This window comes from Carcharodon carcharias, chromosome 3, assembly GCF_017639515.1.
Source record: "Carcharodon carcharias isolate sCarCar2 chromosome 3, sCarCar2.pri, whole genome shotgun sequence".
NCBI classification, from domain to species: domain Eukaryota; kingdom Metazoa; phylum Chordata; class Chondrichthyes; order Lamniformes; family Lamnidae; genus Carcharodon; species Carcharodon carcharias.
The window spans coordinates 144,110,245-144,130,063 of record NC_054469.1 but is presented as its reverse complement, the minus strand read 5'-3'; the positions used below and the strand labels follow the sequence as shown (position 1 = coordinate 144,130,063).

Here is a 19,819-nt window from a genome sequence, read left to right as displayed (position 1 = left end):
AGAATCAGCTACAGATGTTTTGGAAGACAAAGAGAAAAGTCAAGTTGCAATAAGAGTGGGAAGTGAAGAAATTAATTTTCTTCAATTTTCTTTTCTTCAAAATGGCAATTTTCAGGATGACCTGTGGGTGTTTAACTGATTTGTGAACAGCCATACTTATGTGGGAATGTGGATTAATACATCAGGGGAAGGGATAGAAAGGAAACAGAGGCCTTCAAAAAATAACAAATAAAAGGCACAGCAGCACAAATCGCAGAAGAGGAGGAACAGGCCTCCTGAGTCTAGCAATTTTTTTTTTTAAACACAATTGTTTTATATATAAAAAGTAAAGCATTAGGTGAAATAGCAAAACATTACTTAAGCAAACTGAGACAGAATGATCTGAGTCAAGAAATTGCAACCAGAGAGAACAGGGAAATTAGCATTGGAACATAAGGAAGATGAAACAAAATAGTAAAGAACTTTAGCAGGAAATTATCAAGAAAAACATGTAAATGAAACTTTGCTGATTAAAAACAGAACAACTTGTAAAAGAATATAGAAGGTTCCAGAAATAGCCACAGATTGTTCTCAACAATAAAAACTACTTTGAAGAATCTCTCTAAATGAAACTGAGTAAAAAGGAAAGAAAATTCTCTTATTTGAAGAGTGAGGGAAAACTAAGTATTAAAGAGCTGAGAATAAATCAAGAAAATTAAAGTAGAAAAGGCAAATTGGGATGAGTGAAATCAGTGGACAGTTGAACAGTTTTATAATTTAGGATGTGCAAGATTCTCACTTACTGAAACATTTTTAAAAAACATGGCCAGAATTTTCCGGTCATCGGGCGGACTCGACAGGGGTGAGCGGGAGCGGCCAGGAATCGGGCTACTGCCCACAATTGGGCAGCGACCGCCATTTCATGCTGGCTGGCAATGTGTGTGTTAGTGTGTGTGTGTGTGCGTGTGTGTGGTGGGGGGAGGAGGTGTGAGGAGGACGAGCATCATGCATCATTTTACGCTCATTCCAATCAGGCACACAGCTGCCTCAGGGAGTTGAAGCTTTTTGAAAATAAAAAATAAAAGGCTTAAAATTGTTAATAACATGTCCTCTCATGTGACTGTGTCATGTGAGCAGGGACCTGTTACAAATTAGTTTGAAAAATTTTTTTTAAATCACTGATCGAAACCTCACCCCGCCCATGGATGAGGTTTCACTAAAAATCCAAAAGCTTCTTGGCCTTTTCGCCTGCCTGCCAACCGTAAGGTTGGACAGGCAATGAAAAATTTCATTTAATTAGATCTTTAATGGCCTTAATAGGCCCGTCTCCCATGCGTGTCCACCGAACGAAATATCATGAGTGTGCGATGACATCAGGATGCTCGCCCGCCATCATCATGCATCATTTTACGCTCATTCCAATCAGGCACGCGGCCGCCCGACGAGAGCTATATTCTGCTCCATATGTGTGAACAAAACTTAAAGCTTTAACAAAATATATTTTATTTTTACAACCGGAAATCACCAAAGTCAATCTTTGTACTAATTCTTTAAATTCACAATGTCAGCTAATTATAACCTGCTTAGAACTTTTTTTCTGGAACAAGGCCATTTGTTGCTTTGAAATGCTAATTTTGGATCTGTATTGGGTGCCAGCTGCTGTGTTTTTAAATGATGTCACTGCGTTAATGTTTCTATTCCTGCAGTCATGACAATGTGTACAATTGAATCCACATGGCTAACTGTTACCTAGGAAATCTTTTCTATTTGAGGTGGGGGAGGGGGAGATGTTATCAGATTTTTTTATACTTTCATCTTCAATATCAGCTGTTGCAGTTGGGCATAAATTCTATGCTTTTCAATGTGTGTAGAAGTTATTTTTTTCCTTTGTCAAAGCACATATCAGTGTCAGCTGTGAATGGCTTATTGAAAGTAATATCTTGTTTGGCTGATCTCGCAGTGTTATTGTCAACTACGTTTAAGAATATTATCAGAATGGTGGGAAGTCTCATATCGCTGCCATGAGGAAGAAGTATCCAAGCGATCGTTTTCAGACATTTCAGAAGGGAATTTGACATCTTGAAGACATTGCAAATGATTTTTATGACCCATTACTGTGCAGTCTTAGTATTTTTAAAATACGAATTATATTGACTTTTACGCAGTTTGATTTGTAATATTAATTTAATTCATCTTGGCCTCTAAAAACCTTGGTCTATGCTTTCCGTTAACTGAAAGTATGATCAGAGAATACATAATTCCAATCTGCAGATTTCATTTTGTGTAATTGTTATCCCCAGAGTATGCATCATCACCAAAGGCACACTGCATAAAATACAACCGCACATTTGCAGGGAGATAGCTCCTGTTTAAAAGAGGGGGCTGAATTATCTCAGGGGGGCCTTCTGCATGAGGCAAAACAATCACCCTTTCAATACTTGCACCGCATAATTGGAGGAGAGGGGACTGTTAATCACAGTGTTAGTGGGGACAGCCTGAAAATCTATAAAACATTTGGACCATTTCTCTGATAAGCCAGATTTGATGCACAACTGCTTTAGGAAATGTACCCAAAGGTTTTTAACCTAGCACTTTTAAGACATAAGGAACATGCAGGATTCCCCAATGTCCAACATTGCTAACAGTCCAAGTGTGGGAATGGCATTGTATGCACCTGCTCCTGAATCAGCCTGAAATTCCAGTAGATAGAGAAAAAAAAGAGATCCACCATAGTAAGACACTGCTGCAAAACCAAGTTAGGAATTTTAGAAAATCAAGGCCCAGAACATAAAAGATTGCTTTGGAACTCTAATTTAACAACTTCTCCAATATATTCCTATTATTCAGACAAGCTGGTAATAAATTGTTGGTCTATAAAGTTTTTTAGATTCAGACATAATCTTGTTGACACAACTTTGTTCTACTCTTGGTGCATGAAACTAAAATGATGCACCAGCACCATTACATCATTACTGCTCCAAAGGCATCCTGCAAGTTTTCAGGAATGTCCAGGAGCATTAAAGGTGTAGAGGCACCAAAGAATTCTATACCAAGAAAAGAATAAAGGGTTATTAAAACACTGGAAAGGTATTGAGGCGCAGTAGCCTCCCAGTCTTTGAGCCAGAGGCTCCAGGTTTGAGTCCCACCCCCAAGACTTGATGGCCAAGGAAGCTACATTCAGATCAGCGAAGTGGGTTGAATGTCAATCTGCAAATCCTTCCAAAACATGTCAATGGCAGGCGGTAAGAATGGGAGAGATTCCTGGTCAGCCATGCGATGAAAAGAACATCAAATCCTTTACAATAAAAGCAAAATATTGCAGATGCTGGAAATCTAAAACAAAAACAGAAAATGCTGGAAAAACTCAGCAGGTCTAACAGTATCTGTGGAGAGAGAAACAGAGTTGATGTTTAGAGTCTGTATGACCCTTCTTCAGAGCTCTGGATCATACGGACTCAAAACATCAAATCTGTTTCTCTCCCAACAGATGCTGTTAGACCTGAGTTTTTCCAGCATTCTCTTTTTTTTTGTATCAAAAACTCTACCATCACTAGCCATAGGTCCAAACTACAACACACATGTGCATGTTGCCAAAACAATTCAGACTCCTTGAGTGAACTGTAACCCACCACCATTCCATGGAAAACTATGACTCTTGTAAGCAATAAAAAGGACAGTTCCACTCCAGGGGGGGTTCTCATTATCCTACTAACTAGTACATAGGAACATGAATAGACCATTCAGCTCCTCAAACCTGCTCCAATTTTTAGCTTGATTACGGCTGAACTGCACCCCAACCCCATTTACCAGTCTTTGCTCCATTTCACTGGAAATCCTTACCTAACAAAAATCTATCAATCTCGATCTTGAAAGCTCCCACCATCCACAGCCACTTGGGCTTGGAATTGCAAAATTCTACTTCACATTGTGCTTCCTGATTGCTCTCCAAAGTGACTGGGCTTAATTTCAGGACTTATGTCCCCTCATTCTGGTTACCTCCATCAGGCAAAATAATTTTTCTGTATCTACCCTATTTTATCCTTCCAACATTTTAAATACCTTGATCAGATCACATCAGAACAATCAGCCAACATTGAGCTGTATAGACACGGAGGATGAATCATCTGGATAAAGAGTTGATGGACTCCATTGGGAGCTAACTGAAGATCCAACTTAATCTATAAAAGGGCAATACTTGCCACTAGGAAAGCACTATTCTTCAAAGGTTCCAGAGCAGTGAGAAGCTTCAGTCCAATCAAGTGAAATTCAATTGGAAAGGAAGAACTACAGATTGATTACTATAAAGTGTTTAATGTCCTAATGTTTTACAGACAAATCACTTCAAGTTAAAGAGGAACAATAAAGGAAAGGTAAATCTAAATGGAAGCACTTGTGATAATTAGAAGTTATAGGGGAACCTGACATGTAAGCAGACCAAGGGATATCACAAGGACCACCAGTGAGAAGTTAAACTATGAGGGGGCAAAAAGGAAAAACATAAACTGTAAAATAAAAATGTAATTAAAGGGTGGCAAATTGAGAAAATAGGTTTAAAAGGGAATAGGACAGAGAAGAATAGGAATAAGATGTGTTGCTGCAGGATGCTTATGAAGGCACAAAATTTGATTATTGCTGAATAAACTAATAAAAAATGGCTACGGCTTTCCAGAGAAATGTACATGGACTGTAAAGTATAGATGTAATCAAAGGGATAATTGAGGCAAAGGGAAAATATTAATATGAAAATTGAGTTACCGTAGCTAAGCGAAATGTCCAAGATAAAAACAGGGACCAAGCATTAGAGATTGGAAATGGGTATCAGCATAATCAAGTCAAAATTGTCAAGAAATAGCAATTTAGCACAGAGGGCAGAAAGAGAATGGAGAATGATGGGTAGTTATAGCAGGTTTTTTTTTGCTCAAGTATAGATGGTCATTTGTGCCAACAGAGGTAGATTGCGAGATTTCCTGAGTTCCATAGCATTGTATTATTAATGTCCTTTATTTCTGAGAGAATCCTAAATAATCGTCACCCTTTCAGGGCCACCTATCCAAGATCCAATAAAGCTAATACTTATTTGATGGCGAGCTGTCTGCCTGAAGCTAGTGTAATACATACTGGAGAAAAAGTTAGGAGGGATACCCAAGGGTACAGGAGGAGTCATATTGGCACCTATTTGGGATAAGTAACAAGAGAAAATAATATAGCTAGCTCAAAAATCATAAACAGGGATTGCATCAAAGATAGAAGATGCAAATAATCTTTCATGGTGTACTTCTGACGTTTTTGAAAGGTAGGGAGTTCACCAAGAAAATTGAGGGTGTGACTATCAACCTATTGTGAAAGCAACACCACCACCTTCATAAACAACTGGGAAAACTATCAGAATACAAAGGACTGGCATTGGAGAGACATGCTGCACTTAAACCAAGTAGGAACAAAGACATTTGCAAGTACTGAAGCAGCCATTGTGAATTATTTACACTAAAAAGGAGAGGGAGAAAACAGGATAGGCCTAGAATGATATACCTGATCCAGAGACCACAAATAGACAGACACTGGGGCAAATAAGTCTAAAGCAAAATGCATATACAGGAATGGCACAAGTCCTGGAAAAAAAATGCCAGTACTAGATACTACAGTGGCAGTACAAAACTATAATAGAGTACAATAACAATTTACATTACATAGGGCCTCCAATCTGGTAAAACATTCCAAGGTGCTTCACTGGAGTGTTATCAAAAACAATTGTCACCAAGCCACACAGCAGATATTGGGACATAAGTTTGTGCAGGGAAACAGTTACAGAGCTTAGGGCCTAGGCAGCTGATGGTACGGCGACCAATAATGGAATGATTGAAATTGGGGTTTTGCAAGAGCAGTGATGGAAACATGGTTCAAGCTCAAAGAATGCAAATGATCTTGTGCAAGAAAAGCCATGAAGTCTACTATATTGATTGGACATCTCGGGCTGAATTTTTGTCTGGGTACAGGGGTATGTTATTGGAGGTAATCCGATTTTCCTCTGCATTCCCAACCTCATGCTATTTTCCTCTGGCCTTTACGCGGGTTGGGAATGGCTTGGGCTGGATTTTTGCTCTGGAGGTTGATAACTTGAGTTGGGGAATTTACTGGTTTGACACACCCACCTCAGGGAAAAAAATGTCCCAAATATGCAATTTTCACTCTGCAGGTGTGGAGTGGGGACCACCAGCCCCAGGTGCTGTTTGGAGGTAGCCACAGTGGCTGCCGAGCATCAGGCTGGGCTGTTTAAAAGGCCCATCTCAGTTTTCTGGGACCTTATTACAGTTGTTTTATTAAATATTCAACCCTCTACCTCACATCCTTCGCACTCCACCACCCCCTCACCCACTCTCCATGCCAACTTGTGCTCCCACCCACCTCTATGGCCCCTTATAGCCCCATGCCAATTTATACCAATCTATGTCCCCTGATCCCCTACCCTTTGCCCTTACACCCTCTATGCCAACTCACCCAGTATCCACCGTGAGCAAACAAAGAACAAAGAACAAAGAAAAGTACAGCACAGGAACAGGCCCTTCGGTCCTCCAAGCCTGCGCCGATCATATTGCCCGTCAACTAAAACATTTTGCACTTCCAGGCTGCGTAGCCCTCTGTTCCCATCCTATTCATGTATTTGTCAAGCTGCCTCTTAAACACCGCTATTGTACCTGCTTCCACCACCTCCTCTGGCAGCGAATTCCAGACACTCACTACCTTCTGTGTAAAAAACTTGCCCCACACAACTCCTCTAAAGTTTTCTCCTCTCACCTTAAATCTATGTACGCTAGTAATTGACTCTTCCACCCTGGGAAAAAGCTTCTGACTATCTACTCTATCCATGCCACTCATAATTTTGTAAACTTCTATCAAGTCGCCCCTCAATCTCCGTCGCTCTAGTGAGAACAATCTGAGTTTCTCCAACCTCTCCTCATAGCTAATAACCTCCAGACTAGGCAGCATCCTGGTAAACCTCCTCTGCACCCTCCTCAATGCCTCCATATCCTTCTGGTAATGTGGTGACCAGAATTGCATGCAATATTCCAAGTGTGGCCTAACCAAGGTTCTATACAGCTGCAGCATGACTTCCCAGCTTTTATACTCAATACCCCTGTCAATGAAGGCAAGCATGCCATATGCCTTCCTGACTACCTTATCCACTTGCGTTGCCTCTTTCAGTGACCTGTGGACCTGTACATCCAGATCCCTCTGCCCCTCAATGCACTTAAGGGTTCTGCCATTTACTGTATAATTCCTGCCTGTACTAGACCTTCCAAAATGCAGGATTAAACTCCATCTGCCATTTCTCCGCCCAAGTCTCCAACCAATCTATATCCCATTGTATCCTTTGACAATCCTCTTCACCATCTGCAAATCCTCCAACCTTAGTGTCATCTGCAAAACTTACTAATTAGCCCAGTTACATTTTCCTCCAAATCATTTATGTATACTACAGACAGCAAAGGTCCCAGCACTGATCTCTGCGGAACTCCACTAGTCACAGCTCTCCATTCAGAAAAGCACCCTTCCACTGCTACTCTCTGTCTTCTATGACCAAGCCAATTCTGTATCCATCTTGCCAGCTCACCTCTGATCCCATGTGACTTTACTTACTGTACCAGTCTGCTAAATACTTATTACAGACTTCACTATAATAAAAAAACATTCATCAAAGCCCATTCAAAACTTTAAATGCCCTCAAGTACTTAAATAAAAAGACTTGTATTCATAATCCCACATCAAAGACCGCTAATCCTTTAATCACCTTTGAGCTGTCAATCAAATGTAAACATAGGATCCCCTACTGAGAATGATGGGCTGTGGAAAGCAGCCAAACATTAATAATGATAGCTCTTGGGGTAATGTCAACAAACAGCTACTTTAACTCCTAGAACAGATTTTTTCAACTCTCACATACACAGGCATGCTTTTTTTTCAAATTTTTAAAAGACTGGAATTTAAATAACTTCATGGCTTGAGTTTTTAAATTCCCATTGGCACAGACAGGCTTTTTTCATTTTTAAAGGGTTGGCGAATAACTTGATAGTTTTACATTCCTTACCTGCCCTTCACAAGCATTTAAGTCTCTCCATAAATTTGTGACTCCCACAGTGCGGGGCAAGGCCCTTGCTACAGTGAAAATGGGGTTTGTTTGCACTCAGCACTGGGTTCAAATGGTCCTGCTGAGTTCGGGTTTCCCTCATGTGAGTCACGTTCTGCCCACTTTCCCCACCTCCTCCTCCAGGTACCATGCCCTAAGAGAGCGTGGGCAACCATGGATCTCCACTGGATTGGTGAATGGTTATGCTTGGCAAAGTACTGCAGTGGTGTGCCGTTGCCTTTTGCAGTATAGCTGACCAGGAAACTCTCCTGCTCTTACTGTCTGCCATCACACATAATGGAAGGAGTTACAAGCTGATAACCAACCTGTTTGATCATGTTACAAACACACCTTCCTTGGCCATTAAGTCTTGAAGTGGGACTTAAACCCGGATCTTCTGGACCAGAAGTAGGGACACTATCATGGCATCACAAGCAGCGTACTGGCAAAAATGTTATGTGTCGGAAATAGAAGCTAAACTCCGGATCTGGGTCCTGCCCACCATTTTTAAACGTCCACAGAGTCTTCATGGCTCAGCAAAAATCTGGCTCCTCATGTGCAAAATACACACCCACCCCCACTGAGGTCAGGTTCCCCGTTTTAAATGGAGGAACAAATATTAGATTTCCTCCCACGCATGATTTTCACCTGGTCATATGAGATTTTGGAAGTAGAATAAAAGTACGCCAGGTTTGAGAGTTCATAAAGAAAATGGAAAGCAGAGGTGTTGGGAGCATTCTGAATGGTATTTGTAAAATGTTTTCACACCTTCAAGTGTCACTATTAGGTACTGTGTTGTAATATAGATGTTCTTTGCAGACAGAAAGAACATGTGCATACATTGCGCCTGTTTCGGATAAATAAGTGACAGCTATTCACTGACCCATTCCTCAGGGCAATGCCTTGGCCAATCAGGGTCAAGCTGCCCGGCTTAAATATCAAACAGTGCTTGGCAATTAAATGTCAGTCACCATCAGTGGCACATTCTCCATGGCAACGCCACTTGCCAACCAATCAGCTCTCTCTTCACAGAGTATAAATTGCTGTTTTCCCCTTTATATTGGTACTCTTGTGTGTGTTCTGATGAGTGCAAGATGAAAATCTTAGACATGTCTCTTTTTTCAGCAATACGAATGTAGAGGTGTTTATCATAGGGATCTGTCCATTAAAAGCAAGTCCACCCCCACATTTACCAGCATTGTGTAATTGTTTTCATGCTTTACAGTATTTTTCCAATAGAGAAAGCACCATATTGCTCTGAAAAATGTAAAAAAAAAAGTCCTCTGCTGTTATTGGACTGCCAGATCTGGCTAATTTTAAAGGTAGAGGGTAGAAAAAAATGGTTTTTCCTTGTTCCCCCTCCACTGATTGACAGGCGCTCCACTTTGAACTGGAAATTGACATCTGTTCTGTTAATGGGGCTTTTGTTATGACAGCTGCTCCACAATAAATGCTTGACTGGATTTCAAAAGCTTCAGCTCAGCACTGGTCTTAGAACTATTGATATTTCTACGAGCCTATAACAGAATGTGTCTTTGTGGCTTCCTGTCTGTTTATGAACCTAATAGCTACTTAAAAGATTACAAGTTCTTCTTCCCCCTTAGATTTTTTTTTGTCCATGATAGTGTGCTTACTTTCAGGGTTTTCTTAAATTGTTAGAAGTTTATTATGTTTCCAATGATTTGAAAATAATCGCCATTGCTATTGTATGGTTCCTGGGGAACATAAACGGTGCATACTGGGTGAGTGATCAAGGAAGGTACATGGGGGGCATAGATGATCTGAGGGGGGACATGGGCTGGCATGGGTGAGGGGGGGGCGGTGTTGAGGGGTATGGTTTAGGGGGCTTTCAAATAATGTTGGGACCAAGGCGGGCCTTCTAAATGGTCCCCCTCTGCACCCACACTCCTCCCGTACTCCAAAATGCAATGTGAACCTGAACTCAGTGCGAAAAGAGAAATATGACACGTGAAGTCACACATGGGTCGGGTGTACATTATGCGAGCTGCAAAAGCACAGGTTGGGGTTTCCTGGTCCCAAATGAAGATTTGGTGCCTAAAATACAAAGGAATACAAGCTCACACCTGGGGTACTTTACAAAGCACAAAGCAAAGACCACCTACAGAGTGACTAACAAACACATGGCTATAGTCAACATGATCTGAAAATCAAATACATAAAACCTGGAGTCAGTTAGATTACATCAAAAAGACTAAAAATAAATAAGGGAACAACAGGCAAATAGACTGGAGGTTGCGCAACATCATGGGCTGGATATAATGGTCCCCCACCAGTGCGTTTAAAGGCAGGAGGGCAAGTTAATTGCAGCATCTGCCATGCCTGCCACCTATCTGCTCAGCCCTGCCTCCACCGCAATTTTACAAACCACTGGAGGGGGGGTGGTGGTTGGGTTGCTCACCCATGTACCAACTGAGCCACTTAAGTGCGCAATTAATGCCCACTTAAAGACATTATCTCAGAGCTGCCAGGATGTAACCAGCCATGGGAGGGGCCCACACCAAGTGTCTAGCTTGGCAGCTTTCCCTGCATGGGCTGGTGGTTGCTGGGGGCAGGGGTTCCATCCTTAACTGGGTAGGGGGCGGGGGAGAAGGTTCCCTCCGTATTCCTAAAATAACAAGCTCAACAATGTGACCCTAGGTGGATTAATAAATAAATCGAAAATGTATAAAGAGGAAAAAAAAATCTATGAATGCTACAGACAGAAAGTAAAATGAATTCACTGGGATAAATGAAAGGAACTGCCAAAATACATTACAAGCTTGGTCAGATGAGAAAGGAAGAATCTAGAAAGAAAAACAGCTGCAGAGGATAAACACAACAACAATCAAAAATTATTTTAGTGAGAGCAGTCAGAGAAACAGTAAAAACCCTAAAAGTTGATGATTAACACAAGAATAAATATTATGAATAATGTTTATTAATCTGCTTTTGCAAACCTACTGTGCACAAATTCACAGTTTCATTTTTCTACATTACAACAGTTTCACAGTTTCATTTTTCTCCATTACAACAGTTTCACAGTTTCATTTTTCTACATTACAACAGTGACCACACTTCAAAAGTACGTCATTGACTGGGATAATCTTTGGGATATTCTGAAGTAATGAAATGCACAGTACATTTGCAAGCTTTTTCTCTCTATGTAGTTAAAACTATAGAATATAAATTAGAGAAAGTCATGATTAAGCAACTTACTGCTCTGATGAGACAGCACATTGAGTACTGGATTTGCTTCTATTTGACAAGATGCAAGCGAGGTATCCAAGTACAGGAAGCAATGCAGAGAAGAGTCACAAAGCTGATTCTTAGTGTCAAAGACCCAAATTGTGAGGAAAGACTGGAGAAACTTATGTTTTTCAATCTGGACAGGAGATGCCCCAGCAAAGATCTTAAAGTGGTATATAAGATCATTAAGGACATGGAAAAAGTGAATATTAAATGGTACTTTAAATTAGGGGAGTAGGACAAGGGCACACAAGATCAAGTTAATAAAAAGTCATTTTTAGAAATGGTATGTGAGAAAACTTCTTCACACATAGCATCGTCAATGTAGGAAATAGACTTCCAGGAGGTTAAATTATTTTTAATTTTTTAAAACATCAATGATTGCTGAAATGGGGGTGGTTTTAGGATCTTTCTGGACCAAATGTCTTTCATCCTCTGCAATTATTTTGGGCTTATTAGATAGGCCTATTTGAGCTTAACTTCAACTATAACTGTAGAATGTTAAGGAACCAACCAATGATGTGTTGTTAAATAATAAATTAGCAAATAATCAGTAAAAAATGGAATTAAATAGAAATTCATGGGCATTCATAACAAGTGCTTTATGTCAGTGTTTATAAAATAAAAGAATATTAGGGAACAAGTAAATCCTAAGTTTGTTGAAACTGAAATGAGAGAAAGTATAATAAAGGCAAAGTTTTACAGAAATTACTCTAATGGAGGACAAATTTCCTCAACCTAGGGGGACATATTCAAGGATCATGAGTGAAACAGGAGGCTAATGAAAGGCCTCAAAATTATGTTTCATCCTCTATTGAGAGAGGATGTTTGTCAGGGGACTAGAGAGTGGTCAATCCAATTGCCATAATTACCAGAGTGCTACTCCCACTGGAGACTTTCCTGGTCAACCATACTGCAGAAGGCAACAGCAAACCACTGCCATACTTTGCCAAGCATAATCTTGGACCAATCCAATGCAAGTCCATGACTGCCAATGCCTGCTTAGGGCAAGGTTGCTGAAGCAGAAGGAATCCCACTGGAGAGGTTCAGAGGATACCACATTAAATGAAAGCAAATATCTCATGGATGGTAACGGACATCTGAACCTTTCAACTGAGATTACAGTTCTTACAGTTCTCACTACCAATATTGTGTACTTACAAGCACCATGGAATTCAAGGGTAGCTTTATTCTTTTTGCTGACAATGGATATAATAGTGGATGTTGGCAGCCAGTGTAATCTTTGTTGTTGATACGTCATCACAACTACACTGAATGATTAATGCTTACGACAGAATCACTGTAGATTTATTAAGTGATAATCATCTGTTGTTTATTGGGAAGAGGAATGTAATGCAATCAATATATATCTACTTTGCAAATTACTCTAATCATTTACCTCTATTCTGCTTACTTTGAATTCATAACAAAGAGAAGAATTGATGCATATTAATAGCTTTATGCCAATTATGTTTCCATATTTTAGATACCAATTATGACTTAACAAGGCCCCTCAGGGTGACACAAAAATAATTGAGAATATTACTTAATAAAGTACACAAGTTAGATCATTTCTGACATAGGAGAAAACCTACAATTGGTTGTTGTAGTTTTGCAAAATTTTTGTTTTAGGCACATGGGGCTCTTTTTTTGCTAATGTTAACGAAAAGTAAACAAGTGAAAGTGATGTAATCTCAAAGTGCCAGAAGATTATTGATCTTTGTTTGTTACAGATCTAATGACTAATTTTTATAGCATTCTATAGATTCAGTGTCAAATCCTTGCGAAACAGAAAGTGTCCATTGCAATTTCATTTGCTTCCTTATATGGTCCTCTTACTTAGGGATAAAATTCCTGATTTAGCCTCTTTTCTTGACCTATGTATAACAGAGCCCATATATATTCTCTGCCTTACAGTAATATTTATACCTTCTCTTTTGTGTGTTATTTTAAGTCACACAACTTCTTCCACACCTCCTAGACATGACATTATATTCATTCTTTCAGTGGCATACTGCCTTGTTTATTGCTTTTTTTGTATACTTATGTTCTGTCCTTTTATATCAGTTACGTGGCTCATTTGCTGCTTAGGAAGTGTTATTGATTTGTCATTTTTATGGGTGTGTTAGAATTGGCTCTGCTTTTGTTTCCTAATGAAATTGCAGTCTTGTGAATAAATTGCACAACCGCACATTCCCATGTGTTAGCTAGTCGTAAGTTAAAATGAAAATAGGCATTTCTCATTTTTGTACTGGAAAATAAAAAATGATTGCTTTCAATGTTGCCTTTAGCACTTGATTAGAATTCCAATTGCTGCTTCTGTACACTCTCTCTTGCAATTGTTAGCCAGCTCTTTTTTCATTATGTTTCCTACTTAAATGCGAATCATATATTTTGATTAAAAACTGTCAACTCGGGATCTAATGATAATAATGAATCCGTCTAAAACATGCCAAATCAGGGCCCAACAATTTGTCAGCACTGGACTTGTGCCAATATAATCCCTAGCACCAAACACTCCCAACATATGCATCAGTTTATTATAGCTTTCACTTGTTGATGAAGTCTAGACAGGCATTAATATTTGTATGATACTGTCTGTAGCTGTCAAGTAATCAGAAAATGTAGTCTTAAGGAAACAACTTTTGTGCAATCCTCTTTAGAAATAAATTGAATAAATATTTTTGCCACTTAGTGGGAAGAATTCCTCTGGTCACTGTGCACTGATAAAGGTAAAACAGTTTTTTGAATCATTTATTTGTTGCTACATTTTGGAAAACTGAGAAATTCTCCCCCTTTAAATTATTACTGCTAACCTTTAAACTACCAAAACTCTGTGTAATGTGTAACATCGATCATTTTAATCCTGCCTGCTGGTTGCAGTTTCAATGCATTTAACTAATAATGACAATTTGGATGCTATAAAAGTCATCTGCATTCAATAAAGTAGCATTTCTTTTTAACGCTGTGTGGAAAATTTAGGGTGGACTGGGGGCCATTTGATAAGGTTTGAACCCAAATTTGCTCTGGTGACAGCTCTTTTACATTTGACTGCACCCTACAGCATTAAAAATCATCAGCTAGCCATCAGCTGGAGTATGGTGCCAATTCTGGGCACCACACCTTAGGCAAGAAGTCAAGCCCTTGGAGAGGGTGCAGAGGATTTAACAAGAATAGAATCAATTATAAGAGGAATTATGTGGAGAGACTTTAGAAACTGGGGTTGCTCTCAGAGCAGAGAAGATGAAGTGGCGGTTTAATAGGGCTGTTCAAAACTAAGAGGTGTTTTGGTAGAATAAATATAGAAAAACTGGTTCCACTGGCAGGAGGTTTGGTAAAAAGATGACTTAGTGTAAGATATTGCTGAAAAGAGAGACATGTTGCCGAACATTTTTATCTTGCGCTCAGCAGGACAAACACCAGAATGTCAAACTTCAAACAATCACGACAAGTTATTCTACAAGAGAAAAGGGTGCTAACAGGTTGGCAAATCGACTAAGGCCAAGGTATTGACACAGAGAAAGCAATGGTAAACTGTGGACTCCATTGGAACTGTACAGTCTGTACTCTGTCTGTTATGAACAAATGAAAGAAGGTGATTCAATCATCTAATCACTGAGATGTATGACCTATATGTCTGGCATTGCACCGGCACTAACTATATGAATTATGTTTCACTCCAAAGAATTTGGATTTCTTGCCATTGTGGAGACCAGTATGACCCGCCTCATAAATGCTGGATCCCAACTGAGGAACAGCTACATGAACATTAGGCTTAGAAGAGCCCCCATCTGTAACCCCAATCCTAGTCTGAAATTTACCTATAAGTGGAAGATGGAAATCTTGCCCCTTGCAAGTCAATGCAGAAAAGTCTCAAAAATGGCAGAGGCCTTAGACTTTCACTGGTATTCCACCTCCCCACCACTCCCCAATGCCCCCACTAAGAAAGTTCAGGTTAGAGCTGCTGACTTTGATTGGATGCTTTCCTAGAAGTATTATTACATGACTTCTTGTCTCCAGCTGCCCCACTCTCATGCTACTGCTGTTCATTGTGCAACATATCCATCCTCATGACAAATTTCTCCCCACACAAATGGGAAAGGAAACAGGTTCATCATGACTTAATTGCACAATTCTCATTTGTCAGACAACATTTTATCCTCCAACTCCTATTATTATAACTAATGAGCAAGCAATTCAAGAAAATGAAAAAGATATGTACTTTTTTTTAAATCCTGCCATGATTTATCTCTTGGGTTGTTCCTAGCACTGCCCTGGAGATTTTCAGTTTGTGGAGAGTCCTGGACAACCCTGGAGAATTTGCATCTTTAGTTCAGGTCTATTGGCCCTTCCTTTGCTTTTCGGTTACAACAGACAAGATGTAATGTCTCTCAAAAATGGTTAAATAATTCTGCCACCGTTAGCATAATTTGGCATCACCTAATGACTACTTGCTGACTTATGGCCCTGATATTTACTCTGGTGGGATTTGATGAGGAGAGTCCAGTTTCCCTGAACACTAGGCAGTTTTTATTTTAAACAGGGTCCACTTCAGCAGGCCAGCCTGATTGACAGGTTTAGCTCCATGTTGGGCTGGAAGGCTACAGCAGACTGAGAGCAGTGCACACACAGTGGCTTGTAGAGTCAGGGGCTGATCGCAGGGTTGGGGTGACAGAGACAAACTGGGGAAGTTATCTCAAGGTTACAGTGGGATGGCGGAGGGAGTTGTAAGTGATCATAAGGGTGGATCCAATTGTGGGGACCAAGGACCATGACTATTGTGGGAGTGTCTGATCATGGGGGGAAGGGGGGAGTGTCGGTGTCCATTCACAGGAGTTATCCAACCACAGGGTTGGACAATCCTGGTTAGGTTGGGGTGCTGGGAGGAGCGCTCCCGTCCTCCCGGCCCACAAGCAGTGCTGGAAACACATTTTCCTCGTCTATGCAGCATTCTTCACTTCCGTTTAGCTGTCAGGTTTCTCAATGCCTGTGAAAGCTAGCTGGTCAGACATATCTTTAAAATGGAGGTCAAATCTAGGACAGTGTCAATAAAATATTTCAATTGTCTCTCTATCTCCTGGGAACGCACTGGTTGTCTGCCACCGACCTCAGTTAAAAATAGAAATGGACAGGTTTGAGGCAGCTTAGATTAAAATTTGAGATCTAAAAATTTGTTACATCCTACCCAACCCCAGCCCACCCATCTTCAATCTGATTTATTATTGATGTCAATTCATTCTCCCATCCATAAGACAGTGGGAAAATTAAAATTTTGTCTCAATTTTAGAATTAATGGCATTAAAACAAGGGCAGAAAAGAGGTGACAAAACAAACCTCAGCCCTGCCCTTTGAATGAAAAAGTGACAACTTTCGGAAATGCAAAGCAAGCGAAATGTTTACCTCATAGGCGTCGGCCATGTTGACTGTCTCCCCATGTTCAGCCACATAGCCAATGATTCCTTTCCCCCAAGGCACCTGCACCTCGTTGGAGTTCTCCATACTGGAGGAAGGCACCACCGTGGTCCCTGAGTGAACGTCGAAAAACTTTGAGACCAACTTCTTTTTGTGGGGAGGCCCCTCCACCAGAAAAAGTGAGCAGCGATCTGCATCCACCATGATACACACGTTGATGAGGATCTTGTAGGTCAAGCTGGTGAGGTCCAAATCGTTTGATATGTCCTTTACGAGCTCCAGGAAGAATTCCCTCTCGTTGGATTCCTTGAGTTTGTACTTGCAGTCGATGGCCGCAGAGGCGTATTGTGGGATGTTCACTCTGGACTCCAAGAGGGCACTCAATATGTGGGCTGTGGTCGGGGGCAGAGAGCTGGCCTTCCTCAGGAGGGCTCTCCTGCCGCTGCTGAAGGGAGAGTCCGGGGCTCTCAGGAACGTATGCTCGTCGTATGTCCGGTGGGATGTCATGGCTCGCGACCTGGCGAAACTTCTCCTGAGCTCTTTCTGGGATGAGCGCCTGTGCATGCCCTCAGCCCGGGTGCTGCAGCCCGGCTCCCTGGCCACGATCTGCTTCTCTTCCCCAGCCGAGGCTGAAACTTTGGCAGCCTTGTGCTCCTTCAGCCACTTGCTGACCGACTCGCCTTTGCCCTTTCTCAGCAGGTAATCCTCAAAGAAATCGGGATGTCGATCCAGGAAAGCCTCCACGTCCGAAAAGTCAATGGTGGCCATGGCGCCTCCCAGTCCAGAGCGGTCAAGTTCCTGTCTGATCTACCCCGAACTGATCCAACAACAACAAACACAAACTTAGAGCATCTTCAGAGCCGGTGATGGAAATGTTCCTTGAATGAGGGATCGGCGTCAGCAAATGTTGCTGTCTATTTGTTAGCTGGCATTCCCAGGACATGACACCGCCGTTTCACGATTGAATCCGATTGAAGTGGCAAAAACATATTGCAGTTCTGCCGATTCCGCACTATCAGTTAATGAGTCCCTTAACCTGAAGCAGAGAGGAATTCATCAGGAGCAAGCTCTGCCCACCCCAAGGAACCAGTCCGATGGCCCCCAACTTAACCCAGGGGATGTGATAGTTTCTGTCATTTATTAACTAGTCCAAAGTCAAAAGTGTACAGGAGACGAGAGTTGTCATTAATTGTTGCCTATGCTAGCAGTGTGCACACAGGAGTCGGGAAGAAATCCTACTCCCGAGCTCTGTCCGCGAAGTAACCAATAAATCTTAAAACTTTCTAGGCAGGATTTCGTTGCTTAATAGAGAGACGAGTTCCCACCGCCGTTTAAAAATCACAATCAGTCCGTCCAACTGGCGGTTTGAATATTGTCAATAGACTAAACCAGGTGGGTTGGATGTTTACAGGACAAAAGACCTTGGCAACTTTGAAGTGATGACTTTACTAATTTATTTTTAAATGTAGAATACGTTTTGAAAATTAGTATGTACTCTGTGCAAATAAAGGTTTCCGTTTCCTTTACTATTTTAGCCGCAGAACATCGACTGGACTGGATATTTAGAAAATCTTTAAAAAGAATTGTACATTTTAATAAACATTGAAACAAGGAAAATGTTACAACTTTGATTTGCTGTTTATGTTGTTTAAATTGGAATTCGAAGTGGAAAATGGGACTCCTGTTATTCAGCAATATCATTCTCCTCTGTAGCAACAAGTTTAACATTGAAACCAAGTGGCCCCAAAAGACAATACAGAAATAGACTGCGCTCGTGGTGTCTATCTGCCCAATGCACTTTGTCATACAATGTACACAGGATTGATTGCCGCTTGAACAGTTGGGTGCTGAGCAACGCCGCTGCTTCTGTCCCACGACTCGGGCTGTCTGTTATTAATAGGCACAATCCAGGTTGCCATTAGATACAGTTACTTGACGTCAAGCCTCCTATATTGGGTCAGGAAAACAGAGCATCTGCCTACCTGTCCTTAAATAAAGTTTCAGAACGCCCACCCAATAGCATTGACTTATTCCATTTCCCTAAAGCGGTTTGGGAGAGAGGTGGGGGGGTGGGGGGAGATGCAGACTCGCTATTGGATCTGACACAGTTCACTGAGGACAGAGCAATTTAAAATATATGGCAGAGTCAGTGGAGATTGAGGAGATGTTAGTGGCATTGGAAAAGTAAATCGCCAGGGATCTTTCCCACCATGAGCCGTGAAACTCAGCCACTTCAGGACCATTAAAGCTGGTCTGAACTCTTTAATTACTATTGATTTTTCTCCCATTGTTCAGACGTCAGGCAAACTCCCCTGAGATGTATTGACCGCGGTTAAATACTACCCATCAAATATTTGAATAAATTCCCTCCTCCCCCCCCACCCCCCGGACATCAAACCTCCTATTCATTTCTCTAATGACCTCTTTAATTTGTTTCTTTATAGCTAATTAAAACCTTTTAATTGAATCCGTTCAAGCCGCAGTAACTTTTAAAAATGTATTTGACCTTGTGAGTCACACACTCGAATCGTATTGCTGTATTCCCATATACTTGCAGCTGGACGTAGGTGTCAGTGACCTGGCTGCAGATTTTATCCTGAAAGACACGCACGCTGTTGATGATCTCAATACATCTCAATGTTGAACAAAAACAGAATTACCTGGAAAAACTCAGCAGGTCTGGCAGCATCAGCGGAGAAGAAAAGAGTTGACGTTTCGAGTCCTCATGACCCTTCAACAGAACTGGGTGAATCCAAGGAGAGGGTCTCCGCCGATGCTGCCAGACCTGCTGAGTTTTTCCAGGTAATTCTGTTTTTGTTTTGGATTTCCAGCATCCGCAGTTTTTTGTTTTCATCTCAATGTTGATATGGATGGAAGGCTAGTTATTGTGCTATACAGATCAGTCATTCAATACGCATAAAAAACCATACCTTTGCTGACAACAGAAGGGTAAATATAGACATATATCCATATTGAAATTAAGGAAATGAAGTGGATACCAAGGGTTGGGTTATTAAGAATTTACCCGTGAACGTTTTGGGTGTAAGGTAATTTGATGCG

At 41.0% G+C, this 19,819-nt stretch overlaps 1 protein-coding gene across 1 annotated transcript in view; it reads right to left on the bottom strand.

Annotated features, from left to right (window-relative positions):
• Positions 1-17,527, bottom strand: part of pde11al (phosphodiesterase 11a, like) — a 310,662-nt gene extending 293,135 nt beyond the window's left edge. The window contains exon 1 of the mRNA XM_041183991.1: positions 16,748-17,527. Within this exon, the coding sequence (XP_041039925.1) occupies positions 16,748-17,527 (780 nt within the window). The remainder of the gene's footprint in view (positions 1-16,747) is intronic.
• Between the last annotated feature and the right edge of the window lie 2,292 nt (positions 17,528-19,819).